Source organism: Trachinotus anak, unplaced genomic scaffold (assembly GCF_046630095.1).
Source record: "Trachinotus anak isolate AG129_WGS33_773 ecotype Australia unplaced genomic scaffold, CSIRO_AGI_Tana_v1 ptg000011l, whole genome shotgun sequence".
NCBI classification, from domain to species: domain Eukaryota; kingdom Metazoa; phylum Chordata; class Actinopteri; order Carangiformes; family Carangidae; genus Trachinotus; species Trachinotus anak.
The window spans coordinates 10,604,683-10,622,440 of NW_027273862.1; the positions used below are offsets into that span (position 1 = coordinate 10,604,683).

A 17,758-nucleotide genomic window follows, 5' to 3' on the forward strand; every position below is an offset into this window, starting at 1 on the left:
TAAGATTCCTGATTTGTGTGAGTGACTCAAAATGTAAGCAAAGTTAAGGGTGGGCAAGGGGGTGGTTCTGTGTTTTCAGTGGGGAGGGGTAGGAGGGGAAGAGAGGGAAAGGATGGAGGGGTGTTCTGTATGTTCTGAGGGGAGGGGAGGGATGGGTATGGGCGTTCTGTGTATTTACTATTTGTATGTGTGTTTACTATATTTTCAATGTTTTGAAACTAATAAAAAGTAGATTACAAAAAAAAAAAAAAAAATGTAAGCAAAGTTGGTTGAACTTTTCCCGTATGCCTTGTTGCAAACAAATGAATGTAGGGGAATATGATTTATTGTATATTGCTCCACATCCAGAATAAATTGTGACAGTGTTGTTTTGAATGACTTATGGGTAACTTTTGTCTCTTATCTTCGCCTATACTGTAGAATTTTTCCTTTCTTAGGGCCTATTTTGATTTAGAGGTATGTCATTAGTAGCTTGACCCTCAACACCGAGCACCAAGCTAGCTGCCAGAGGAAGGCAGCTACCCATGACTTATCCCACTTTCAAAATGATTTTGAGCTTGTAGAGTAATGTTCACAAATAATTTCAAAGTTCGTTGTAAATGATCCTTTGTAAACCTGTAAAATAAACCTGCATGACTGATTCACGCAGTGTCTTTTATGCAAATCTCTTCAACACAAGCACAATTTTGCACAATTTCACCTCCAATTTCCAATTTCACCTTAAGTTTACAAAGGTGGATTTACAACTTTAAAATTAATTAATTGTGAAAAACAAATTACAAGTTCAAAATGATTTTGATCCTGTAAGTCGGGGGATAAGTGTAGTCATGCGAAGCCAGCAAAGGTGACATTTAATAGTAGCAACAGTTAACAACCATTTGAGTGTGTTTTTAAAAATATTTGCTGCTAACATAACAAACATGTGTTCAGACCAAATTTCTCAGCATAAAAAAGGCTATGTTTAACCTTACATTGTGGTTGTGGTTTAAGTGGTATTTACTAGTGCCAATGTAAAAGCCTATTTCACCCTATGCCTCTTGCTGGCTGGCACTTTTTTAGTGGCAAATATGACCTCATTACAACAGTTAATCTAATAGTAGTATCCAGCTCCACAATCCAGCTGTTGTTGGTGAACCCAGCTCCAGAATCCCGAATGACCTCCTGTCTATCACCATGGGTATGGGCTCAAATTAGGGTCAAAAAGAATATGCGATTGGAAAGAGATGTTCACAAATTATTACAATGTTTGCAGTTGTAAATAAAGCATTGTAAATCTGTAGAATAAATCTTCAGAAATTCAAGTTTGTACATTTGCACAAAAGATTTGCATTTGTAAAAAAAAATGTGCATGTGTGGAAGATATTTAGATTTGTAAAAAGAAAAACAAGGCTGTGTGATTAAAAACTGTGAACAAATTATATCACTGGTGAGGTAACACAAAGACACTGTAAAAGAAGTGTTTTTGTCAACATGTGTGGACAGATACAGAGCAGAAAACTGTGTGTAAAACTTTGCGCTCAAAGTTCCCACACAGTGTGGGACCCTGAAGTTACAAGTAGAATTTTGACCATATTCTTACACCTGAATTTGACTGGACAATGACAGTCCAATCACAAGGCAGAGTCCAGTCAGAGTGCAGGTGGTTGTGTTGCCTTCTTCTCAACCACAGATCCTGAAAGGTGTAGTACATTTTCAAGATGGACGACGGCGTGGGCTTGAAACTCTACTACAGAAAGTTACACAAACAAAGAAATTGAATTGAACTAAACCTTTATATTCAGCATTGTTTTGACAAATCTTTACTTAACCACGTGTACTCAAAATAATAAGTTGGTAAAAACAATTGTGGCACTTTTATGTTAAGACAGCAACACATTTTTGTGCTTTTGTAATCAAGCAACACGTTTTGTAATCTTGTGTTTTTGTTTTGTAAAGTGAACACTTTAAAAAAAAAAATCATTTAACATAAAATAAACATTAAACAACTGAGTAGATATATTTACACTAATTTGGAAATTCAAACAACTATGATATTTGTTCAACATAACTCTGCAGCTCTTGTTGTTCTTTGTTAAGTAAAGTGAACCAATGTTTTCATTTTACTGAGCAAGAAAGTGACAACTGGTCATAAGAACATAAAAATATTTAGTGCATATTTTTTGCAAAGGTATTTCAGTATCATATCTATCACATTTTAATCATCAAAAACGTAAACTGAGTGCAAAATGGATGTTGTGAAGTTCATCACTGATTCAGGGATTCAGTTTTTCTCACGCTGGTCAGACATCAGCTCAACCTGTGTGCATGCTGCCCTCTGGTCTGTCTGCTGTTGTACTACCAGCTCCCGGAGTCTGTTGGTGTGAGTGGCCATTTCCTGGAACAGCCTTAACAGTCGAGACTGCTCAAGACTCCCTTGTAAGTTTCTCGCGAAGAAAGCATATAACACAGGATTCACTGTGCTGCTAATAAATACAAGGGCACCAGAGCTAAAGACAATGCTCTGTGGCACACATTCATGTTCTCTACCTGATCTTAAGATGCAAACCAGATCGATAATGTTGATAATATGGTAAGGCAACCAGCACAGAATGAAGGCTATCACCACTGAGTGGACAAGAACCATGGATTTCTGTTTGGTGTTGTAACTCATTTTCCTGAGCTGGGCGGCTACTAGACAGTAACAGACACTAAGAATGATGAAAGGAATTACAAAGCCGCCAAAGGTCTCCAGGCACAAGAAGATGATTACTTGAGTCACAGAGCTGAATTCCTTCATAAAACACTGCTCAGTTCCATTAGTTTCATCCAGAGGCTGAGTCAGTAAAGCAGGTACTCCTAGAAGGGAAGCAAGTAGCCACAAAAGTATGAGACTTCTGTTCATAACATTCTTGGTCTTCCAGCGCAACATCACAAATGGATGGCAGACGGCGAGAAAGCGCTCCACACTCATAAGGGTGATGAGGAAGATGCTGCTAAACATGCACACACTGATAATGTACACCAAGGCTATGCAGGAAACCCATCCAAACACCCAGGTGTGTATCAGGGAGTAGATCCACAGAGGCAGGGTAATGAGGACCAGCAGGTCTGCAGCAGCCAGGTGCAGGATGATCACCACAGTGTGGGAACGCTGCTTGATGTGTCTCAGGATGGTCCAGATCACCAGAAGGTTCCCCGGAGCTCCTATCAGAAAGGACAGACCCAGGATCACACAAGCCACTGCTGTCCCACCTTCAAACTCCTCGGGGGCCATTTCCTCTGAAGAAGACAGGTCAGCTGAGCCGTTCATGCTGCAAGTGTATGTGCTGACAGTGGTGTCTGCATGAAAAGAAAAACAAAGTGCCGTACAAGCAAGTCTTGACTTCCCTTTATAGATAACTGAACAGGAACAGGGTTTCTCTGTGTAACGTTTGAGAGTCACAGACGTGATTTCATGCATATATCACAGATCCTTCAGTGACGGAAGGGAAAGGCTAAGGAAACTGATCCGTCTAGACAGCTGATCTGCTGGTGAGCCCTTCACGTTCTTTACTGTGGTGTTCATTTTAGTAAACTGAAGGTATCCAAAAATTGCTACTCATTTTCATTGTGTAAGTTTTTTATTTATACTTGATTGCATCCATGTAATGATTTACTTTGCATGGCAAGTCAAAGGTCTTTTATAGTTCACTGAAATCCGCTTTTACTTTTGGTTGTACTTTTGTTGTTCTGTTGTGTTTGTTTTCCTGTTTGTTGGTTTTTTCTAAAAAAGAAAACAAAACCCCTTGGACTGTATCCATCTATCCAGTCTGCAAAAATCAGTAATGCCATATACACTGAAGCACTTTTTGTACTTTTCTCAAAGCAGACTATATTTTTCTCTTTTCCACAGATGAACACCATATAACCTATAACCTGTACCTATTTAACCTATAACTACCTGTGCTTGAGAAATAAACATTAATCATGATGGAAAACAATAACATTATTGATCACACATCACATTACCTCCGGCTGAGCAGAAAGAAATTATTAAGAAATTATTTTCTTCTTGTCCAAAAAATTGTGGCGATATCGCTCTCTCCCTCTCTCTCCCTCTCTCTCCCTCTTTTTTTTCTTTTAAATATTATTGACTGTTATGGAAAGCTAAGCCACTGCCCTTATTGCCTCTTATCCTTATTCTCCCTGAACAACCTTTGCATTTGCATCTGTGACAACACACACACACACACACCTTAACCTTGGACTCTCTTCAGACTCTGTGTATTGCGTGGATGGAAACAATTGGGATAGTTAATTATTTCCATCGCTTACCTTAGGCAGAATTATTCCTGAGCCCAGAACACGATATGGAACTTTTTTTCTTTCTAATATAAACCCCTTATCCTTCATTATCTTTAACTTCCACAATTATCACATTGTACATGTCATTAACGACATGTTTGAAGTATTCTTTGCTCCTTCCATTTATATGATTCTGATTTGCTGACCAGTGCAATCTTTCCTTGTCATCTCTTATTCACTTTTGCTATATATTTCAGGTAGAGCTGCAGAAGTTGATTATGCTGTCTTTTTTTTTTTTTTTAGCTTTGGTGTTTAGCAACCTGCAGCCCACCTTAAATCCAGCTGTATCAGTTTATGGTTTAATTATGTCAGTGCTCCATCTAACTCCTTACTGGAGCCATATTTTACATCAGACTGTAATTTGTGTGTGTGTGTGATACAGAAGTTTAAGACTATAATTCATTCAACTAAATTTTGAACTCCTCTCGCAGCTGAGTGAGTGAGTGTAAAAACTGACCATTTCATAATTCACAGACACAATTTCAATGTTCAATGTTTATAGAATAAATCAATGATGATTGCTGCTGCACTGGTCTCAGAGATATGAAAATTTCAAGCATATGTGATGGCCGACGAAAAACACCTGTTATGATGCTTTTTTTTTACATGTTTATTTTTAAGAAATGCGTCATGTAAATAAAATTCAATTGCTTATCACACAGAAACTCAGCAAGTGTATTTAAGAACTTAATGTTGAGACAAAAGTCTGTATATATTTACTGCATGGTTACAGTGCTGCATAACATAGTAAGATGTTCCTGTTATTTTGGTCCCATAAATGTAAATGCAAGACCGGAAATAACAAACCTACAGTGGGAGAGCTTGTGGTATGGGATTCTGTTACGCTTGATCAGCTGCACATTACAATATTTATTTGTTTGTTGTAGTGTCTCTTTTTTAGGTGGCAGGTGTGGAAAAAGAAATCCAAACTATATGTTCTTCTCAGGTTCAAAAATTCTTTATTATATTTTTTCTGTAATTATTCCAACATTTTTTTAACCTTGACTCCTTTTACATGCTTCAACATAAAAACTTCATCAAACGTCAAAAAGATAAACTCAATTAGGACATTATTGGGTGAATTCAGTTTAAAAAAAAACAAAAAAACATCATAATTTCTGAAATATTCCTCATTATTCTGACATTTTATCCCATGGAAACAAATGTACGCAGTGTTCAAATTTCCACTTTTCCACAACTTTTCTTGCATTTTTATTTACTTTTTTTAATTTTTTTACCATTTCAACTACTTAATAGATTCAACTAGAAACTCCTTTCAACATCAAAATATTCATAAACCTTTCTAAATTTTTGGTTGTATTCAACTTTTAAATCCCACGCATAGTTTTTACACAGTGACAGTTATAGTTTCATGAACGATTCTGGACCTTTTCAGATTTTAACATTTAAAAAATTAACGTGGGGAGATACTGTTCGACTGGTCTGAAACATTTCTGTTTAATTCATCCTCACAGCAACAAATGTCACTCAACACAGATGCAGGAGTACCTTCAGTCCAATGTTGCGGACACCAGCACCACCAAATCGCTGCACATGCCACATTTTTCCCACCACAGGCAATTTTTTTATATCATTACATTCAGCAGTCTGCTCTCTCAGAAAACATGAAGTTTTAGGTGATAGGAGTTAATGTTCTTTGACTGACAAGCCAGAGTTTAGAGGTGTGTCTCACCATTATCCCTTCTTTAACCAGGTGTAACTGAGCAAATACCATCACTATGGAAATTTAACATACAGCTTATTCAGATCAGCTTATTAGACTTGCAAGCACACACATGGGCACTCAGATACACAGTTAAACAGACACATCCACAGAGACACACTAAGACACACACTCACACAGTCATACAAGCAAAGTGGTACCAGAAGTGTGTGCATTCTGTCATTCTGTTGGAGAAGCGTCTATCAGCTGAAAAGATGTTTATAATCACTATAATAAAGATATTGTGGAGAAAAAGGATATTTCTCAACTCTCTTACAGTCTCTGACTCTAACTTTAAAGTTGTCAGTGATGACGTTGTTACCATGCGCAGCTCAGGCACCCTCCCCTCAGCCAGCTGCCTGCTCGGCGAAATAAACATGACGATGTTGTCAGCCACGGTGTTCCCAGTGCAGCAGCACTAAAAGTGCAGCACTGAGCGCTGAACACAGCAAGGGACGGTGGAAATTGTCTTTAACTAAGTTTGTGACAAACTGTAAGTGACGATTTAATACGAGCTCGATGTCAGGTGCTTGCTAATAGGGGCTAGCTGCGTAGCTAATATTAGCTAACAAGCAAGCTAGTATTAGCTAACGCCAGGGGCGTGAACTCTTATTCAGCGTCAGCTCTATTAGGGTATGTATGTTAGCGAGTTTGGTCGCAAATCCCACGGTTTTCACTTTCTTTAGCTGAATTAAACTATTACACGTCACCAGAGTAAATCCAGTGCGGGTTTAATTTGCACCTGTACCAACTATAAAGAGCTAACATGAAGTTAGCCTGATTCAGGACCGAGAATTAGGTAGCTAACATATCCGGTGAACGTTAGTCCTCTAACTTCTTGGAAAAAACCAAGATAATCTTGCTTTCGTGTCCCAAGTGGCTGTTTCAAAATTATTACTAACTCATATATTAGCACGAATCATCCGCTATCCCATGCTAGCTCTTTTGTATCCCCAGTATTATTTACGCTGAGTTCAGTAAACTTTGGCCAACGTCAGCTAACCCTCTTCTACCCTCACAGGTTGTTTGAACTCTTTGATCGGAACAAACACCATTTTGAAAAGTTGAGGAGTGGACCGTAAACACTGCAATGCCTCTGCTGTTTTTGGAGAGGTTTCCCTGGCCCAGCCTGCAGACCTACACAGCACTGAGTGTGGTTTTGCTTGCTGGCAGCATCTTCAGTGCCTACACCACTGTGACTGATCCAGGCTTTGGGGCCCTGGAAACCGATGAAACACCAGCTCCATCTGAAGTGGACCTTGAACATCTAAACAATGATATTAGTAATACAGAATTGGCAACCACTGTCCTGTGGTATCTTGTCACTGACAGTCTCTTTGTATGGGTGAGTGTTGCCCAGTGTAATACTTTGCGTTGCTTGATAAGATAATGTTCTTACAAAAACTAACCGCCACTTTGTTCTCGTGGTCCCCTAGGTGTTGGTCAACACATTCTGCTGCTCTTTGATGTTAGTTGCGAAAATGATTCAGTATGTGGTGTTTGGCCCGCTTAGAGTGAGTGAGAAGCAGGTGAGTCCGTATCTTTAACAGTGTTAAATTGATGAATGGAGAAAAAAGAAAAGGTCCATTGGTCTTTGCAACTCTTCTCAAGTGTAAACCTAATAAAATAGGCATCTCATTTGCTCTGTTTTTATTCCTCAGCATCTCAAAGACAAGTTCTGGAACTTCATCTTCTACAAGTTCATCTTCATCTTTGGCGTACTGAACGTTCAGACAGTGGAGGAGGTGGTCATGTGGTGTTTGTGGTTCTCTGCCCTAGTTTTTCTCCACCTCATGGTTCAGCTGTGCAAAGACCGATTTGAATATGTAAGTGTTAAAAACTACACTTCTCTTTTTTTTTTTTACTTGCAAAGTATATGAAGTATAGTTTATGACTGCTTTGTGTGATATTCTAGGGCTGGACCATAAAGCATGAATTATCAGCATAATGGGTCTGTTATCACACTAAATATACTCTGATCAGTGTTTTAATTAAATAGTCTGAATCCTGTATTAGAATCCTTTATAGTTAGGTCATTCTCCGGTGTTTAAAAGGTTTCCTGCCGTGATAGAAAATGCCTTCGAAGTTGACATGTCATGGTAAAGGACAATGATGTCATAGGTACCTAGTGATTATTAGCTTTTTTGCTATGGACTCTTCAAGCACTTTGATCAGTTAATTGTTACAGAAGGACAAGTGTAATTCAGAAATGTCAGTTCGAAACCATATACTGATGTTGTTACTACATTACCATTCTTAACTCGATCTTTTTCACAAAAGTGTACATTTGCAACAAGTATTTTTTTGTTTCTTAGCTCTGAGACTTTATAGAGGATAGTAGTTGGCCTGATTATTCATATATGTAACCTGCTCTTATTTAGGCTACACGGGAAACATGATAGGACTTGACATACATTCTTTGTGGATGCCTTTTTACTCATAAGGACTGAGAGTAAATGCAAGATGGTTAAAAGCCTGGTATTTGATGACACCTGATGAGTGCACCTACAAACCTCATTCACTAGTCACACTCAAAAAGTGCCCTGAGTGTCCCCTAAACATCTGAGAGCGACCGTAGTCTTCAGCTCTGGCTCTATTAATAGTCCCCTTGTACTGGCATGTTCAGCTACTGATACAGTTTCAGTCACTACATCGACATGTCTCTGTATCAGATTGTGCTCTGCATGTTGGGGAAAACAAAATATCAGATTCAGTCACCTTCTTGCAAGCAATGACATTTTAAATGGGCATTAAGCCTGCATGTTGCCTGAGATGTAATGCTGACTGTCTTAGTGTACCAGAGGATCAATTCTGCCTGCCATGCTGTAACATAAATACCAATTTGTGAAAGTAAATGTCTTGTTTTTAGGTTAAAGTCTGTCAGATGTGTCAGCCCAGCTGTCTTCCTCCCCATTTCCCTGCATCTGTGGGTTTTTGCTTTGGGGGGTTAAACTGGGTTAAACTGTTAAAGCTGAGGTATATTGTGTTGTGAGTGTGTTGGGGAAATATTGTAGTATTGATATTTTACAGAAATGATAAAATCTTTTTCTTTCAGCTCAGCTGTTTAAATGTTTGTATTGAGGCCCTAAGATGTATTCTGTAGACTCCAGGCTAGTGATACCTAACCTTTTGCAACACATAGCCCACTTGAAAATAACCAAAATTTTGGCAGCCCACATCTGACCCTGTAACAATACCAAGGCCAAATCATGCATTCTTAGAACACTTTTTTATTTTAATGATAACAGTTGAACGTTTAGGATTGTACTGAAAGCAAGCTCAATTTTTCTTTTTGCATTGACGGGGGAGAGATCACTTGTTGATTCACTCTCTGTCCCATGACTCGCTTTCCTTTTAGTTCTCCCTGTTGCAAACCAGCTATCCATTTTAATACTCCAGTTTTTGCCATAGATCAGAGTAAGATAGCAAACAAGTATAGGATTTGGTCCGGCGACAAAGTGGTCTAGCTGGCAAAAACATACAAATTCCTATAATAGTGATAGGCCTTTTTAAAGATCCTTTCATTTTAAAACATTTAAAAGTATCATCTTTAATCTATGGTTATTATTATTTTATAATTACATCTTTTCACAAAAATTGTACTGTTTTGCAAATTATCTGTCAATCCACTTGCAATACCTTCCCAGCCCACAGGTTGGAAACCACTGCTCTAGACAATGTTTGCTCTCAGTTAAAAAGTTTACTGTCTCTGACATGTTTTCCTCTCAGGTCTTACAGAAATAATGCCCTTTGAGTATGGTACTGAGCCTGACATTGAAATACTCTCATTGATCTGTGGTCAGTAGTGCATGACTATATGAAAAGAATTTTTAACATAAAACAACCAACATCTACATTTAGATTTTGTGTTTCATTTTGTTGTATTCTCTTATTGCCAAAAAATATCTGTACTTACAAGATTTTGAGCTTTAAAGAAAAACACTAAATTCTTTGCCTACTGTAATCCACTTTAAATTCCCCAATTTTTAAAACTAGTCAACTGTATTTGTATTTGTGGACAAAGAAAAACTTCCTACAAACCTTAAGGAAATATAAAAGCTTTGAGAAAGCAACCATCCACCTATAATCCACATTTATTCCCTTCAGCTGTCGTTCTCCCCTTCCACGCCCATGAACAGCCATGTGCGAGTGCTTTGTCTGCTGGTCTCCCTGCTGTTGGACTGCTGTGGCCTGGCTGTGGTCTGTGGTTTGCTGGGAGCTTCCCATGGCATGCACACGCTCTCCTTCATGGCAGCGGAGGTGAGAACCTGGATTCACAACTGTATAGAATAGAGGCCTGCTGTGTTGACAAAGCCATCTTGATCACACGTAGCACAGATGGGTTTGGACTCTTTCAGTTGTTCAAGCTTTTGTTTCAGTCCATAGAATTTGGTGGTCAATGGTCAAGGTCACTGTAACCTCACAAAACATGTTTTTGGCCATAACTCACTAATTCATATGCTAATTATGACACAATTGAATTTAAATGTCTATGAGATTAAAATTAAGTGATGACAATTCTAGTTTAAAGAGCTTATGTCTGAAATAGGGCTGGGTAAATCAGTAAAATGTCCAATGGTAAATGGTATGGCAAAATAAAGATGGAGATATCAAAACACTGCATTCTTATACTATGTAACAGTAAATACCTCCCTATGTCAGAATAACCATTGCATGAAATTGTTTTTACACAGGGATCACATTTTGCTGTGTCATTGCTGTCTTGTGCAAAGCTTAGCCACAGTTGACACAGTAGCCATGGTCTGCCATATTGTAAACACTTCAAACCCTTTTATGGCAGACAGGTAGACATTGTAGCAGAAAAAACACAGTTGTAATTAAGGTATATGTAAATGGTTACATTTCATTTAATTGTGACAGTTCTAGGGACCTTCACCATCATATATTCTTTTTTTAAAGTCATACCTGTAGGGTCATCTGTTGGATTGTTGTATATGTGAATTACACTACAAGAACTATAAAGTTCACCTGTGTGCTTTTGTCTTCAGTGTCTGCTGGTGACTGTACGCACTGGGCATGTCATCATGCGGTAAGTCCCTTAAAGCCTCCCTACACATGCAAGCACATGCACGCACTGTGGCAATATGGATAACATAGCCTCCACAAATTTAGAATTGGGCTAATGTTAGCAACATCACGTTTTTCTCTGGTTTCATTAGCACCAGTCTAAAAAGCTTCTTTGTCCCAAAGAGGGCGGTTAAGACTTAACAACTCCAAACAACTCAAATCATCTGAGACACTCAAAGGTCCAGCAGCTGTAGTCTAACATTAAAACTTGTAAACTGTTTTTGTCACTTGCAAGGCCATAGCTGGGGACATAGCAAAATGATGTTTGTACTGACTGGACTAACTGTCCGGAACTTGAACAGAAAAATTTACTTGTATCACATTATTACCTTGGTTTGTGTTTAACTTTTGTCGCCACACATACTAGATTTGGAGTTGAGCAGCATTGGACTATTCTACTACTTTGTCTTAACCAAACATTTTGGTTTTTATACATAAGTAAAATTGTGTGGAAATTATGAACTTGTATGGTCTCTCATATTTAGTTGGCTAATCCATTCATCAATTTTCCTCCTCTTATCTGGGTCCAGTTTCTATATACTGCTGGGAACCATTGAAAAGATGGTCTATAATAATACATAATTCAAGGCTATAACATTCCTACTGGTTTTCCATTATATTTTCATTTCACTTTGGCCTGTTGGGCCACAAAAAGGTATTAAAAAGGTCTTATAATGTCTTGAACCCTCGAGAAACCCTGTAAATATCACCTGTGTTTCATGGTCTTAAAGAGTTGTGCATGTCCCCTTAGGTACTCCATTCATTTGTGGGATCTAAACCATCCAGGGACCTGGGAGAGTAAGGGAACATATGTCTACTACACAGACTTCATCATGGAGCTAGCTATGTTGTTTCTGGACCTCATGCACCATATCCATATGCTGGTAAGATGCACATAATCAACAGGTATAAGCATGTGATGTGATGAAAATTTTGTGTCTCCGCGTGTCGCTTGATACTCCCCCAATCTTACACTTTTTCTGCCTGTATTTTCTCTTAAGCTTTTTGGTAACATCTGGCTGTCCATGGCAAGCTTGGTTATTTTCATGCAGCTGCGGTATCTCTTCCATGAGGTCCAGCGCCGCGTTCGCCGGCACAAGAACTACCTTCGTGTTATCAACAACATGGAGGCCAGGTGATACTATGTTTTGATTTGATTGATTTTCAATTTTTAGGCTCATGGTGTTAGGTTCGTGTTGGTTTGATTCAGTTATTTCTAATGAAAGCTTTGTATTTCACATCAATCGTTACTTGTTTCCTCATTGTTCGTGTATACTGCAAACTTTTTTATGCAGGTTTGCTGTTGCTACTGCGGAGGAGCTGGCAGCGAATGATGATGATTGTGCCATCTGCTGGGATACCATGTTGACTGCACGCAAACTACCTTGTGGCCATCTCTTCCACAAGTAAAGTGATTTTTCAACATCTGGAGTTGCATACAGCTTGCAGGAAGTGTTTTAGTGGCATCACTGACTTGTGGCTCATAGTCTAGAAAAAGTTTATATTTTCTTACCAAAATTAAGGTGGCCAAAGGAGGGACTGCACCAGAGACCTAAATGTTCCGCAGTTTTTTATCTTAGACATTGTCAGCTTCAGTAAGACCCCTGCACAGATCCCGATGTTTAGCTACTGAATGCTTGTCCTGACACTTAAGCAAATGTCAAATTTTTTATACAGTGAAATGCAATAATAACATTTTTGACTTGTTTGTGTGTGTTCTTCAAGCTCTTGTTTGCGCTCATGGCTCGAGCAGGACACCTCGTGCCCAACGTGTCGGAAATCACTGAACATTAGTGGGGATGGTGGCCAGGCAAGAAGCCAGCAGCAGGGTGGAGGTGTGGAAGACAACATTGGCCCGGTAGGAGCTGCTCCAGATGTCAGACCACATATTAACCACAACCACTTCTTCCACTTTGATGGTAAGTCTGTCAGACACAATCCAAGGATGAATGTGTCATGGAGTCAACTGACGCAGATAAGATGTGTGTGACAATGATTATAAAATCCATATGTTCTCTTGTAGGATCTCGCATTGCCAGTTGGCTTCCCAGTTTTTCAGTGGAAGTAATGCACACTACCAATATCTTGGGCATTGCTCAGGCCAACAACTCCCAGCTAATGGCCATGGTGAGTTCATGTTTACAGTCTGGTGAAATTCCTGTTGATTTTACGAGATGAATTTCTAGACAATTGCTGAGTGTATTTTTTAATCCTTTATTTGCATAAACCAATAAAAATTAGAAAGAAAGAAAAAAATCTACTTCCTCTGACTATGTTCTGCTCTTCCCTTTCCATTTTTTCTAAATCCTTTATCTATTGCTCACTTTTTTTTATATATAATTTCCGGTCATCAGGCTCATCAGATCCAGGAGATGTTCCCTCAGGTGCCCTCCTACCTGGTAATGCAGGACCTGCAGTTGACCCGCTCTGTGGAGGTCACCACTGACAACATCCTGGAGGGACGCATCCAGGTGCCTTTCCCGGTACAGGTCAGTAAACTGGGGGTTAAATGTTAACAACGTTAACAGCTCTCTGTTTCATGATCACTGTTAATATCTGTGGTTTTCTTAAAAGGCAGCATACATCAATCAGTCACACATTATGTCTGTCTTCCTTACTTAGGCCATAGAGCGTGGCCCTATACAGGTGAGCTCTGCACCAGATGAGCAGGCAGGGCCCAGTGGAGCAGCTGAGCAGGGCCTCAGCGAGCCAGACAACATGGAGGTCAGAGGAGGTCGCTTCTCTAAGTCAGCCGAGGAGAGGCAGAAGATACTAAAGCAGAGGAAAGAGGAGATGCTTCAGCAAGCACGCAGGTGGGTAGACTGCTGGTTGGAGTTTTCTACATCATAAAATAGCAATGTTGTTATATTCTGTTCAATTTCAGAATGTTTTTTTTTTTTTGTTTTTTTTTTTTTTTGTTTGTTTGAAAATACATTTTTGAGGTAAGGAGTGTGACCACACTGGATAGTGTATTAAAGCTTAGCTGTGCAAATATTTTTTTGTGAAAGTAGATATTTCCTTGTGAGACATGTTTGTCTCAGTCTGTGAACCAAGGCAGGACAAACAAAATGTTCAATGGCTTTCTTTTCTTGGGCACCAGAATAGCTGTAACATGACATCGTTTTTTCAACATTTGTTCACAGATGATAAGAATCCCTGGTTGCCTTCTTTTCCTGTTATCTTGCATTTTCTGTTCCCATCATTATATCTTTACATTGTCACTACTAACCTGTAGGAGATACCTGAACAAAAGTCCAGAGGACCAGGACCAGGACGAGGATTTGCCTGGACTTGAGGAGGACACTTTCCCAGAATCGGACTCAGGTGTGGTGAGACGTAGACCCGTGGAGTCTGAGAGAGGTGCAGAGAGAGACATGCAAAACCAGCAAGACCTTTCACCCTGATACAAAGATTAGCTTCAGCTGAAGAGCCTACCACATCATCATCCCAAGGGACACTTAACAGAGTTATTTCACCCCTCACACCCCCATTTGGTGTACAGTCAATGGTCATCACCTATTCAATACTATAATTAAAAAGCATAGCAAACATGGCCTTTGGACTGTTTTGGGCTGCCTTTTAGGTGGGACAATTGTGAATAGCCTCTGCATCACTGATTCAAGTCTGAATATTTGGAGCATTATATAAATTGTTGGGTGCAAGTGAAGAAATGCAAATTAGCATTGCCCTTTATTCTCATGCCACACATTGCAACCAACAGCTTCAATAGAGAGTCAGTATCCGCTATGGCTGGCTGTCAAAAATGAGCAAGCTTTGCATTCAGGAGATTTCGGGAGTATTTTCTGAGAAGTTTGAAGGTGTCATTAGATAAAGCTACTATTTGAGTCCTTGTTTGTTTTCCTTTTATCAGACTTTTTTTTTCTCCACTCTTTTTGCTCATGGTGGAAAGCTTTGTATTCGGGATGGAGAAACTCATCTGATGTATTTGTGTGTTATTTTATGAGTTTCAACTGTGAATCAAGTGTAGGCAAAATAACACGTTCTTATTTCTTACCTTGGAGTAAGAGAATGTCACTTTAGTATTGTTCAGCCTTTCTGTCAAATATGAATGTTTCTATCAAAATAATGCTGCAAACAAAGTGTTTTTGACCCGCATGGGTTGTTCTGTATTTAGTGTGTAATATCATCCATTGCAAACAATTTGCATTTTGTTATTTAACTAGGGGGGGGAGTTGGCATGTAAATCTTTGTTTTCTGATACTGGTCCCTTGAGATGCATAAGTAACAAAGGGGATGTATTACATTTTGTAAAAATACAATGGACATCATCTTCTCAGTCTTTCTTAAATTACCCACTGCTGTTGAGCTGTGAAAATATTCTTTTCAGTTGAGTATGAGGTTATTGATCATCTGTGTCTACCAGGTTTTTAAGGTATGTATAATTGGTTAAGTGTACGGCAGCTGGACTTGCTGCGCTGGATTTTGAAAATATTTTGCCACTATTTCACTAGTCTTCATCAGTTCTGTAGGTGAGGCTCTTGTTCTTCTTCCAGTTGAAATGGTGAAGCCTCTTGTATGAGCAGCAAAACATTTTCAAGACTTAACAGCAGATCCAGCTGTGTTTAATTTAAGACTTCTAGATATTATATGACCTGAGTGACTGAGAATCTTGATGAAGAAATTTTGGCTGCTTTTATTTATGCAGCCTTTGTCTACTCACATTGAGGAGTGTTAATTGAAAAAATCAAACCAGCAGGGAACATAATCATCCTCCTAATCCTGCTAAAATATGTTATTACAAAAATGTACAGCAATGCACAATATGGACTGGACCCTTGAAGCTTTTTGGGTATTGTCAAATTTCACTGAATCTGTAGCTGGTTGAGACATATCGATGGACGCAAATGTGGACACTGTGTATTATAAGTGTTTGATTTCTGTGATTACTGTTTAAGGGCAGTTTGGGGTGAGATATGCATGAACCTAGACAAGTGCTTTTGTTTCCTTCCACTTTATCCCAAAGAGCAGCCCACAAACTTCCACTAAAAGCTGAAGTGTGATCTTAATTGTGTGTTTATTTTATTGCTCAAACTCTGGGGGTGTTGTAAGAAGATACAATATAGAATTTAGACTTCAGATTTCAATTAATCATAATGGAAAAAACAAATTGGACAGTTTTATTTTCATTTTCAGTTTGTCATTCAGTTAATTAACAACTTTTAATATCTATGATATATTTTCTTATTCATGGGTTATCTTTCATAACCATTGCTTATTTAATCAAAACTGAAATACTTTTTTGGACTGAGCTTTCGTGTATTTTTGTGCCTAAATTAAGAATGGTTCAGTTATGGATAATTTGTGTAAATCTAGTTTTTGTAAAATATGTTAATACAAAAGACTCAATAAACAGCTTCTACAGCTTTTTAACAAAAGAATAGTGGTAATTGAATTTTTTTCTTTTTGAGATGAACCCACCGTTGCTTGGTCTTTGATTTTGGTGTCTCTATTTTGCACACAGAGTAAAAAATGCAACAGTGATGCTGAACTCTGCCTAATGTGTAGGAGCCAGTATCCAATACACTTGATGTTTGAATTTATTAGTCTATTTAATGTGTGATTTTATTGGTAGCAACAGGCATGCTATCCCCTTCATCTCCTCAAACCCATACTGGCATGGTCCAAAGACATAGCAGTTCCCTTGGTAGTTGGTACGGGAGGGGCCTAGGATGTCTACACCCACACACTCCATTGGGGTCTCCACCTGACACTGCTGTACACAATTCTGGTAGTGCACACTGACGGCTAATGAGCACTAACAAGCTCTATGTTGTGGTGACACCCCGGCCAGTAGAGCTGAGACGGAAGCTGGTGTAGGGTCTTTGTGATCCTGAAGTGGCCCCCTGTGTAACATGGTGGTCCCTGGAAGCCAGCCAATGGCAATGGGGGATGCCGTCCCCACTGGTGAGGCTGACTCATGGGGGCGTAGAAGGCCTTGGTCATTGTGGTCTAGTACCAAAACTGCTGCCCATGCTACTTGTTGGCCTGCCCCCCCTCCACCAAGCCTGGACTAGGGAAAGAACAGCTGGTGTAGCAGGCTGGTGATGGTGGCGAAGTCCTTGACAAACCGCCAGTAGTAGGAGGCCAGGCCGAGGAAGCTCTGCAGTGCTCCGACATTGTGGAGTACAGCCAGTCCCTCACTGCGGCCACCTTTGCTGGGTGTGGGTGCATTGACCCAAGAAGAATGTCCCACGAGCACAGGTGACACTTCTTGGGATAAAGACACAGACCAGCGTGGTGGATGGCATTGAAGATGTCCCTCAGATTAGCCAGGGCACCCTCAAAGTCTGCAGTGTGTGCAAACGGGTCATCTAAGTACACAACGCAGCTCTGGAGAATGTCAGCCAGGACCCTCTCCATAAGGTTATTAAAGGTGGCCAGTGCGTTGCAGAGACTGAAAGGTATCACTTTGAACTGCCACAGCTGCTGGCCAATGGAGAAGGCGCCAGGAGCCACTGCAAAGGGTGAGGCAGCTGACCCCAGCAATGAAGTTGAGGGCGTCATTGATGCGGAGCAGCAGGGAGGAGTGTTTGTGGGTATCTTTGTTGAGAAAGCAGTGGTCAATACAAAAATGCCAGCCGTCGTCTTTCTTCTTAACCAGGA

General features: G+C 39.6%; 2 protein-coding genes across 2 annotated transcripts; one reads left to right on the top strand and one right to left on the bottom strand.

The window, feature by feature from the left end:
• Positions 1-527: 527 nt before the first annotated feature.
• LOC139627867 (leukotriene B4 receptor 1-like) lies at positions 528-3,307 on the bottom strand. Its single transcript, XM_071489027.1, has one exon. It carries the CDS (start codon positions 3,287-3,289, stop codon positions 2,261-2,263), a length of 1,029 nt encoding a protein of 342 aa, XP_071345128.1. The 5' UTR covers positions 3,290-3,307; the 3' UTR covers positions 528-2,260.
• Positions 3,308-6,381: 3,074 nt separating this feature from the next.
• LOC139627423 (E3 ubiquitin-protein ligase AMFR-like) lies at positions 6,382-16,533 on the top strand. Its single transcript, XM_071488152.1, has 14 exons — positions 6,382-6,539; positions 7,068-7,391; positions 7,483-7,575; positions 7,708-7,872; positions 10,154-10,306; positions 11,056-11,096; positions 11,886-12,018; positions 12,136-12,269; positions 12,430-12,540; positions 12,860-13,053; positions 13,158-13,261; positions 13,489-13,623; positions 13,757-13,947; positions 14,370-16,533. The coding sequence occupies exons 2-14, from the start codon at positions 7,137-7,139 to the stop codon at positions 14,536-14,538; spliced, it is 1,878 nt and encodes a 625-aa protein (XP_071344253.1). The 5' UTR covers positions 6,382-6,539; positions 7,068-7,136; the 3' UTR covers positions 14,539-16,533.
• Positions 16,534-17,758: the final 1,225 nt, after the last annotated feature.

Bases quoted from the DNA above. Each gene is read 5' to 3' on its own strand.
- LOC139627423 (XM_071488152.1), top strand. From the start codon at position 7,137: ATGCCTCTGCTGTTTTTGGAGAGGTTTCCCTGGCCCAGCCTGCAGACC. The intron at 7,873-10,153 runs GTAAGTGTTAAA...TATTCCCTTCAG, and splicing joins GCAAAGACCGATTTGAATAT to CTGTCGTTCTCCCCTTCCAC. The intron at 10,307-11,055 runs GTGAGAACCTGG...TTTTGTCTTCAG, and splicing joins TCTCCTTCATGGCAGCGGAG to TGTCTGCTGGTGACTGTACG.
- LOC139627867 (XM_071489027.1), bottom strand. From the start codon at position 3,289: ATGAACGGCTCAGCTGACCTGTCTTCTTCAGAGGAAATGGCCCCCGAG.